This window comes from Rhopalosiphum padi, chromosome 1, assembly GCF_020882245.1.
Source record: "Rhopalosiphum padi isolate XX-2018 chromosome 1, ASM2088224v1, whole genome shotgun sequence".
Taxonomy (NCBI): domain Eukaryota; kingdom Metazoa; phylum Arthropoda; class Insecta; order Hemiptera; family Aphididae; genus Rhopalosiphum; species Rhopalosiphum padi.
In genome coordinates this window covers 70849233-70859814 of record NC_083597.1, presented here as the reverse complement: position 1 = coordinate 70859814, position 10582 = coordinate 70849233, and the positions used below count along the sequence as shown (strand labels likewise).

Sequence of the window (10582 nt, the reverse complement as noted above, 5' to 3'; positions counted from 1 at the left end):
AGAACAAAAGCCGTGGAGGAGAAACGCCGCCGCGAAGGGGCCGCTGATAAAACGTTAACACTGCCGCCGGTTGATAACTGATAAGCATTTCATGCAGCGCGCAGGAAACCTTAATTTTGAAAAATTCACGAACTTCCCGGTACACGATGTCCAGTTGCTGCGTAGCTTTTTTCAAGAGATCCGTAAGTACAAACGATTTACAAATAATAATCATACTATGTTAGCATTTAAAACGACTCTGTAGTCCCCTAATGACTTGACGTCGACTTTTTTTTCGTTTTAATTTTATTTGCGTTTTTACTGTTTTTAGTACGCCACCAAAACGAAATTGACTACAATTTTCAATGAAGATGTACGTCAGATGGTATTACGTGAAGAAATCAAAGCTAGGAAACATCCTGGAAGATGTTCCCTCAACGCCAAACCTTTTCCAGATGACTTGACTAATACTGTCCTAAAAACTATCAAAGGTTAGAACATTTAATACACACATAATATAGCATTATGTCCCAATTTTTTTTTTTTTTAAATATATAATTGAGGAGGATCTCCTATTGCTACGTTTTATTTTAGCTGGTGGACAATTGAAAAATGTGATGAGTGATGGACAGCTACTGTTAAACTATCTATACAGCAGACACAGTCCTGTAGAACAAAGAGAATTAATGGAAAAAAAGCAGCAAAACAGAGTTGAATTGGAAAAAAAATGTATGTACATTTTGAGTAAATGAAAATATTATTTATCTTATAATATATTATTAGTAATTTATATTACATATTTTATTTTAATTTCCAGTATTTGTCCAGTAAGTTGTAGATATAATTTTAATTCTACAATCCTAGTTTATTAAATAAAACAGTAAATTCCACTTTTGAATATCTACATTAAGTGAATTCATCAGAATTGCTGAAAATAATAAAAAATATTCCGTATAAATATTAAATTGTATAAAATTGGTAGAAACTTATCATACAAAAAAATGTTATCTGTTAGGTATTAATTACTTTTATTAGTTATAGATTGCTAAATATAAAGTATTTAAAGTTTCTTTTCAATACTCTTTGAAATGTAATGTTTACAACGAGTATAGTATTATTATTAACCCATGGTATGATACATAATATTTTATATTAATATATATTTATAAAACAGTTTCACTATTATTTATTTTCTATATTAATTATAAAGAATAAATGTGGGGTTTCAGATTACAATGAAAACATGAGTGAAGAGCAACAAATAAAATTTGAAAGATTCATAAACAACCGTGTAGAAAGACTTGTTGCGCAAAGGACGTACAATTGGAGACCAATTGATTACAATAATAAACATGTATGCCATCAGTATCTGCTGTCTCGTATTGCTCCAGAATATAATGTTGTGAAAACAATATTTAGTGAATTACAACAGAGAGATCCAAATTTTACACCAGAGTCCCTTTTTGATTTTGGTTCTGGTATTGGTACAGTTACCTTGTATGTTTCCTTTACTTTTTTTACTAAGGAAGACGTCAGCGTAACATATTTTATTGTCTATCTATCATATACTGCTTATACTGCTTATAAAAAAATTCATTTAGTAGCCAACCAGCAGAAAATAGGTAAGTACAATATATTAAATTATTTACTTAGAAGGTCTTAATGTATAGCCTTATTTATAATTTTTTCAATATTTGTTAGAATAACTTCAGGTGATTATAACTGAAATATTGAAAGAATAAACAAATTAGACATTAGTTTAATACCTTTTTAGTAAATATGGTAATAGGTTATATAGTTGCTCCTTTCAGTAAAAATGCAAAGAATGATTTAAGTATTTGAAAAATAAAGACAGCTAATGTTACGCTGACATTAACTTAGAGCTTTCTTTAGACTTAATTGTTTTATTCTGGTTCTCTAAAATATTTATAGAAATGCAAAAAATTTCTGGGGAAACTCATTAAAAGAATATTATTGTGTGGACACTTCATCGACTATGAATGATCTGGCAAAACTTATTTTGCAAGAGGGTAATCCAAATAATGAGGATATATTGCCTAAAGGTCTGTTTTACAGACAATTTTTACCAGCTTCACCAAATGTATGGACTATATTATATTACCTACATTAATTTTATGTTTAAAAATAATAATTGCTTGTGTAATTTTTTTTGTCCTCAGTTGAAGTTTGATCTTGTCGTATCTGCTTACACCATGTTTGAACTACCAGATATTAAAACTCGGTTTGAGACACTTTTAAATTTATGGAACAAGACTAAAAAATATATTGTACTCATTGAAATTGGAACGAGGGCTGGATTCAGTTTGATAAATGAAGCCAGAGACCTTCTTCTAGAAGTATCTTCACATAACAATACAAAAAGTCATGTATTTTCACCGGTATGATAATAATAGTTATAATTATTATAAGATTTAAAATTTCTAACAATAATTAATCATTTTATTTGTTATAGTGTCCTCATGAACATTCTTGTCCGCGTTACGATAGTGATGACACACCTTGTAATTTTGAAGTGTCTTATTTTACACCAAAGATAGCTCAACAATCTGTTATCAAACGAGAACATTTTTCATATGTTATCATAAAAAAAGGCTAGTAAATATTTCTCAACTTAGTTTGCCAAATACCATTTTAATTGACATTTATTAATCATTATAGGAGAGAGGCCAAAAACAGACGAACAGTGGCCACGTATAGTGAGACCAGTTTTAATACGTTCAAAGCATTCCATATGTCGAATGTGCACAAGCAGTGGTAAACTGCAAGAAATTATATTCACTGCTTCTAAAAACGGAAAGTATGTAATCTAAATTCTATAATTTAATAGATTATTAATTATGATATATTAATTTAAAATATTAGAACATTAGAATATCAGATTTTAAAATAATGCGATTTGTTAAATTGTTATATTAAAAAATTGTTTTAAATATATTTTTTTTTAAATTAGGAAATAACTTAGATAATCAAAAATTGTATAAACCTTTATCAAACCAGCTATGAAAAATGTAAAGGTTTGATGGTAGGCACAATAAATATATAGGGTAAAAAGTTTAGTTGTATAATCACTAATTAGTATCACAAGATTTCCCCGGAACCCACAGTCAGTCATATGGCCTCCCAAGCTTTTTATGTGGCCTTTTTTATATAGTCGTATGAATGCTTAATATTTTATAATTAACATGTTTTTAGTGAAAATGTAGGATTGATACATTTTTTTATAAAAGATATGCTTATTCATTATTTTTTTTCTATTAATACATTTACAATAATAGTTATGACTTGAACGGAAATAGAAGACTATGTTCTATGAATGAAACTTCTAAAACTATGTAATTTTCTTGTGATTTATACTTTTTTAATACAACTTAAAACTTGATTTCAATCATGCTGTGTTTGTACGACATTTTATTTTGTTATTATATATAGCTTGTGGAAATGAATTGTTTAAGAAAACTTAAAGCTTTATATTAACTTTTATAGACAATATTAGTTAGGATTTAACTGGCCAAATGTTATCACTGAAGAAAATAATTATACCCAAAAATGTTAGTATATGTCAAGAAATATATTTTTTTATACTGAACAATATTTTCACAATTTATAACAAAATGCTAACATTGTTAGTAAACCTTGAGGCTTGTATTATTGTTGTACCTGAGGATAGTAATGGCATAAAGGTATTTTTTTTTGAAATAAAAATTATCTAAGAAACTCGAGATTAGAATTTCCTTCATAACTTCATTGTATGTAGAGTATTAATTAGTTCAGAAATAAATATTATTAAAAAAATGTTCTAATTTAAAAGCTAGAAAAATTAAATTTGAATACCATGCTATTTCTATCATGTTTGTTAAATTAAATGTATTAAATAATTATTGCTTACTAATATAGACCTACTAATTAACACATTTTATATTTGCATAAATTTAAAAAATTAAACTAATCAAAATTATAATCCTTGTTCAGATTTCACAGCATTTGCTAATTATTATGTGATATGGATAAAAATAGCAAAATAATCTATAAATTTGTTTTATATATTATATAGAGATTCCAAATATAAAATTGTATTTTGCTATTTTTTACATAAAGATAAAATAAACTGTCAGCAAAAGATAATTTTAATACAATTTTGATTTACATTTTTTTTTTTTGCTTTTTGGAGGGTTTTTAAGGCATATTATAACACATATTTGAATACTTTTCAGTGATATAAAGTCCAAACCCTAATTATAATAATGAATTATTCTTTTTCTTAGTGCCAAAAAATGTACCGTTTTACATTTTACCGTTTAATGTGTTCGTTTGTATTTTTGAATGTTTTCACGTTATAATAATATAATCATTATAATCTACTGTTACTTTAAAGCTGCGTCCACACCAAGAACAACTTGTCAGCAACATTTATTTCCAACATTGTCGTCGACAAATATTTATGTTACCGCTTATGAGCAGAAATCGGAAACATTGTCGACGACAAAGTCGAAAACATGTGTTTCCGACAAATATTTCTTTGGTCTGGACGCGGCTTAACATGTTTATGTTTTAAATTAGTAAACAAATAGAACTTAATAATTATGATATTAAAATTGTTGTTTGCAAACAACGCATGCGTTGGAACAATATTTTTACTGCAAATAAAAACAATATTATGAAATATGCAAAAAAAAATATATAAAATTAAATACGTTTATTTAATTATTATCAAATTTTTAATTGGGTATTTGAATAAAACAAATTTTTTTTTAGTAAAATAGCACAGCATTGTTGATAGGCTACTAAACATATATCACCACCAACATGGTTACTCCAACACTGGACAAGGGTCGTTCACGAATCACGATTACTATTTTAAAAAAATGATCACACACTGGCCAGATTTTGGTCTGTAAAAACGATTTTTGGTACTAGGAATTCATAAGGGAAGGTGTTGGAATGCAGTAAGACGGCAGCCGACTTTCCATGAATTCCGGGTACTAAAAATCATTTTACGTGTCACATGCGTGTTATAGAAACGACTAAACTCTAATTCTAAGCCATACACATCCGCATAAATTCCTGGTATCAAAAGTCGTTTATCGAGCTCACCAATTGGATAAATTTGATTTCAATTAAATAAATTATCATTATTTCCATAAAATAAATATAATATTTATTCAGAGACGAACTGGTATTACGCTAAATCCTACGGCATCACGTGTTTTGAACTACCCCATAAGGCTATAAATTTCGTGTAGGTTGGTGGGTAAAAATAATTAATTGATTAAATTAAGCACTCCGTTATACATTTAGTAATTTTAGTAATTTTAGTACTATAATATATGCTAAAGTCTCAAACTAATACGTATATTTGGTTATAAATCATAGTATTTAGATACCGTGATGGCATCAATTTATAAATATATTTATAATCAGGACTAGGAACATCAAGAATTTGCATATTTCGTAAAAAATCTGATTATTAAAAAATTAGTAGTAATTTGTTTCATAATTTGTTAGAGCCTACTCAATAATAATAAGTGCAACTGAAATTCAAAAATGTATGTAACATTTTTAACCAAATTTGAGTGTTTTTGCACATTTAATAATCTTATTTATGTTGGGTATTAGTGGGTTTTGTTACCGCTTGTATCGTACTTTTCAGACTTCAGAGGACATCATGACATCATATAACCACATTTTGATATCAACAAAAAACATTTTTAACTATTTAAGAAATATATTTTAAGAATTAAGCATTTATGCACCTGCTATGGTCTTCTATATTTTAAGACGACGTCATTTCCGCATAGCATGTTGTCTCCGTCTTACGAACGTATAACAGCAAATTACGTTCAGCGGGATTCAAAGTGGATTCAATTTTATACTGTTAGCTTTAATGTTAGAGTCAATTTACCTATTATCAAAATTATAGGCAATAATATATTAATATTATCTAGGGCGTTTCATAGGTAGGCTTTTATTGATACTTTAATTTTAAAGTGAGTTATGACTTATAAGAATTTTAAAGTTTTAGTATTTTACTTAACTATAACTCACTTAAAAATTAAAATATCAATAAAATCCTATCAAATGCCCTAGATAATATTATTACGTTTGATAATAAGTAAATTGACTCTAATATTCATGTTAATTGATTCTGCTGAACGCAAATTTGTTATGTTTTATGTTCATTAGATGGATATGACGTCCTCTCAAATCATACTATTTAAATATTTGAAATAAAATAATTATTTTTAATTATATCATAGTAATACCTATTTAATAGGATGTTTAATCCGTCTTACAAATATAATAAATTTGTGTTTAGTAGAACCAATTTTGTGTTGTTAGTTTTAATATTAAAGTGAATTAATCCATTATCAAAGTTATTGGTTAGCATATTATATATGTTTTGGTGTTGGCTTTCTCGATTAAGTAGTTATTACTGTTATGAGTATATAAAATATTTCCCATAATTCGTTTACAAATTAAAAATATTGTGAAAAAACCCTATTAGAAAGTACTATGAGCTACTAATGAGTTTAACAATATTTACTTTATTTTTAAAGCTTACTACTCAAAATTGGAACTGCTAGATGCAAATTTGTTATGTTATACATTTGTAAGATGGAGACTCTACGCGAGAGTTCTATTAAACTGTCTGTAGCACTTAAATACTTTTTATATTAATATATCATTATATAATATCTAAATGCTCCTATTTATTTAATTCTTTGTATGGGACATACAATGAGGTAATGGTAGTGGTATGGTGAGGTAATTGTAATTAAATTTTATTAAGAACAAGTTAATAATAAATTAATGAACCCACTGTTCTTGTATCATATTATTTGTTTTATTATCATATTTGTATTTTAATATTGAATTTGTTTTTTTTTATTTCACAGGATTCCTTATTGGTGTGCGCGATCAAGTAAATGGGGCGATAGATTACCAATAGTGATCAAAGAAGAAAATGAAGTAGAAGAAGATGAAGTCAAGTCTGAACAAAATTAATTTTATTGTACAAAATAACAAATATCTAATTTATAATTTTCTAAGACTGTATATTTTGAGGTAATAACACCGCAAGTACAGCCTCTTTGTATTTATTCAAAGTGTATGTATCTTCGCCTATAAAATAAGATATTTTATTAAATATGTTCAACCTTTTGAATAAATGTTAGTTTTACCATTGTTTAATAATTCTGTAACAGCTTCTTTGTATTTCTGTCCCACTGTATCGTCTTCAATAGAATGTGATTTTACATCATCATCAGAAATCTTCTGTGGCCATCGAGTTAATGTAACATAGGCTTTTTTTGATGGATTGTTTTCCCAAATATAATGTTCCATATCTGCTTCTTGTTTTAGTCGTTCCCATTCCTCGAAGGTCTGTAATAAAAATCAGTCATACAAAATTTAGGATTTAGGACCTATGGTTTTTTATAAGCATTTTAAAGTATTACAAATATATCTTACATTAGATTCGTGATACAGGGCTGTGAGCACGTAAACTCCATAATCATAGTTTTGTTTCCTTGTTGGACAACGATCAGTAACAATAGTGAGTATATCAGACTCTTCATCATATCTGTCTCCAACCAATCTGATCATTTTGTCTCTTGCATGTTTATCTAAATTAAACGTGCTTAGTTTGATCTAGTAAACACAAAGCAATAATCATACATTTATTGACACATTAGTCACATATATGACTAAGAACATTTTAAATTTATTTTATTTTTACTGTACCTATACCATAAGTACTTTTTTTGAAAAGTACATCGAGTGAGAACATTTTTAGTAGTTCAAGACAGAAGATTATATGAAATATGTATTGGGTAAATGTGAATAATAGCCAAAATAAAAATTAATTAAATCATCATAAAATTGAACAATTTTTAAGGAAATCTCTGAATAGTGGAAAAAACTGAAAGTCCGCTATTAAGAGCGGTAAATCTTTTAATTTTTAAAATATAACATCAATACAACATACCCAGTTTCCTTTTAAAGAAATAATAAATTATAAAAAAGGGGTGCAAGTGTCAAGTGGACCATTGTAATGGATGTGCTCAATTTATCGTTATATCATTTTATATGAAATTTTAGTAAATGGACAACATTTAATGTTATATTCAATTATCAAGCATCTTCAGCCAAAAAAAATGTTATCAACATTTAAAGAAAAAAGATTGAAAATCTTAAGTGTCTATAAATAGCTAAAAAAAGAAAAATCTAAATAATTATTTTATCTGTTAGAAATGCTATTATAAAAATATTGTTAAAATTTCAAGTATTTACGGTGATTCGTTTATGAAATATACTAAAAAAAAGAAAATCAATTTTGTCAAATACTGGTTATGCATAAAAGTTTCTGTTATTCCTATATTTTTTTTTTTAAATATAAGTGTCCACTATTAGAAGGTTTTTACATTGAAAAGTAATGAAAATTTCCGCGTCCTCAAGAAATGATCTGCTATTGTGAGGTTTCACGGTATTAACAAATTTATAACCCAAGTGCGGTAAATCTCATTTTCTGATTTCAGTATGTTATAAATATTGTAAAATAAAAAAAAAAGCCTGGTTCGAGTGGTATTATCACCAAAAACACTCCAGTAAAAATGGCAATAATCGCTACATACTTTGAATGTAACTATTCTAGCTTTTGGATCTTTAATCGTCGGTGATGAATGACAGTAATCTGTTGTTATTGTTGTCATTGGAAAATGTTTATCACAATCTTCATCAGTTTCTAAACCTTTGGGCCATTCGGTACAAAACTGTTTTAAAGCACTGCAATGTTTTTTTACTGCAGGTGGTGTAAGATGTAGGAAATTTGGAATTTTCATTAGCTCAGCATTTCCATATTTTCCTGGTGATGCTCTTTTCTGATCATATCCTTGTCGTACTGCCAATGGTACACTAGCTGGATGAAATGTTCTAGGACCAGGCCATACATTAGACCACTCTTGATCGACAGGCATACTCAAAGCTCTGAAATAATCAAATGATTAATGTAATTGACATTTATATTTTTTCTTTTATTTAAACACAATTCGATAAATAACTGTTAACATTATTATGTTACCTGGGCGGTAAAGTGATGGTCTTATTGTACTTCTTCTTAGCATGTGGCACAAATGCTTTTTTCTTCAAGTCCAAGACCCTGAACTTTCCGTCTGCAATAAAAATATCTGTGTATAATTAACGTGAATTTTAGACCAAAAAATTATCGCTACGAAATTAATGGGCGAACCAGTTTCAAACGGCACAAGCCGTCGATCTACAACCGTAGTCACATCACTTTGCCTCGGGTCGCCAATTCCGATTCTTAAGGAGATAAATTAATTAATAATACCTATTTAATATTAACTCACCCGTAGGGATAGCTTTGGTCGAACACCAAACCCGGACGGGATGATGGAAACCACTAGGCATCATCACGGCCGTCGTTCGTCGAAGCGCCGTTTGTAGCGCGGACATATTTTATTTTTGTCGACTGTATCGTACGGTAGATCGTGAAATCTTAGTGTTTTAGACTTTTAGTTGATTTTTTATTTAATATTTATTATTTTTATAGGACGACGACCGGTAGACGAGCGCCTCTCGGACAGCAGACCAACCGCGAGTTGTGGTCACTGGTTGATAACGATTCAAAGTATGATAAAAAAAATATATATATAATATAAGACGAAACAACGTTTGCTCGATCGCGGGCTGAAAATTCTGTCTTCGATCTATCCACACGATTAATCATGTATCCGTGTGTGGGACAAATGTAAAATTGAATAGTTTTTTCCAACAGATAGCGCAGCATATTTCAATACGAACACAACGTCATAAAAAAATGTATTTTATTTTACTTTTATAAATTGGTAATTTATTTTATAGTTTTTGGGAATGATTGTAACTTTTAAAACGGTACACACCTAAATGGGTACGTTACAGATTAATACTAAATTATAAATTATAATGTAATATATTTTGTTCCGTTAAGGTATTACAATGACACGATCATTATTATTTATAATATAATAGTTGGACTACTATTAAATTATAAATATTGTAAAATATTAGTAAAATAAGGCTCTGGAGACGATCTATCCCTCCCACCCGCCCTTATTTACGACTCTGCGTTGTGTATAGAAAATAATAATACGTAATTGTCTGTAAACACACACACACAAAGGCATTGTAAAACCAATACATTCATCGGAGTGACGAAAATGTTTACAATCAAAAACTTAAAGCTTTGATTATTGTCAAGATAAAAAATTTCTAGGCACGCCCCTGATCGTAGTTTAATTTGAAAAAGGAAAGATAATGTGATTTCATGTACCTTTCTAATATTATAGTTTATTAACTAATTACTTTTACCCTTAGTATATCCATTTTTTTTACGTAGTAAATTTTATTTATTTATTCATTTATTTTTAGTATTTACGAGCATTTTTGCAGGTTGCATTACTAGAAACCTGAAGCGTGGTTAAATGTTATTATTGAATATTAATATCACCATAGTCTGAAATTTAGGAAAAATGAATCGTGCTTAATAGTTATAGTATCCACACCCCCACTTTTGAAATAATTAGCA

At 28.3% G+C, this 10582-nt stretch overlaps 2 protein-coding genes across 2 annotated transcripts; one reads left to right on the top strand and one right to left on the bottom strand.

Moving 5' to 3' along the window:
• Positions 1–36: 36 nt before the first annotated feature.
• On the top strand, positions 37–7191 carry LOC132921243 (methyltransferase-like protein 17, mitochondrial). The gene is made up of 9 exons (XM_060984161.1): positions 37–182; positions 311–470; positions 574–708; positions 1209–1476; positions 1912–2080; positions 2160–2378; positions 2453–2591; positions 2659–2797; positions 6894–7191. The coding sequence occupies exons 1-9, from the start codon at positions 147–149 to the stop codon at positions 7000–7002; spliced, it is 1374 nt and encodes a 457-aa protein (XP_060840144.1). The 5' UTR covers positions 37–146; the 3' UTR covers positions 7003–7191.
• LOC132921250 (small ribosomal subunit protein mS35) lies at positions 6983–9635 on the bottom strand. Its single transcript, XM_060984173.1, has 6 exons — positions 9366–9635; positions 9077–9167; positions 8631–8982; positions 7468–7647; positions 7179–7380; positions 6983–7119 (listed from the first exon to the last, which is right to left on the bottom strand). Exons 1-6 carry the CDS (start codon positions 9469–9471, stop codon positions 7043–7045), a joined length of 1008 nt encoding a protein of 335 aa, XP_060840156.1. The 5' UTR covers positions 9472–9635; the 3' UTR covers positions 6983–7042.
• Positions 9636–10582: the final 947 nt, after the last annotated feature.

What these genes read in the sequence shown, in the direction of transcription:
- LOC132921243 (XM_060984161.1), top strand. Translation starts at nt 147, where the DNA reads ATGTCCAGTTGCTGCGTAGCTTTTTTCAAGAGATCC. An exon ending in TAGCTTTTTTCAAGAGATCC is followed by an intron (nt 183 to 310) that starts GTAAGTACAAAC and finishes TACTGTTTTTAG; the next exon opens with TACGCCACCAAAACGAAATT. An exon ending in TGTCCTAAAAACTATCAAAG is followed by an intron (nt 471 to 573) that starts GTTAGAACATTT and finishes GTTTTATTTTAG; the next exon opens with CTGGTGGACAATTGAAAAAT.
- LOC132921250 (XM_060984173.1), bottom strand. Translation starts at nt 9,471, where the DNA reads ATGTCCGCGCTACAAACGGCGCTTCGACGAACGACGGCCGTGATGATG. An exon ending in GACCAAAGCTATCCCTACGG is followed by an intron (nt 9,168 to 9,365) that starts GTGAGTTAATAT and finishes TTTTTATTGCAG; the next exon opens with ACGGAAAGTTCAGGGTCTTG. An exon ending in CTAGAATAGTTACATTCAAA is followed by an intron (nt 7,648 to 8,630) that starts GTATGTAGCGAT and finishes TGTGTTTACTAG; the next exon opens with ATCAAACTAAGCACGTTTAA.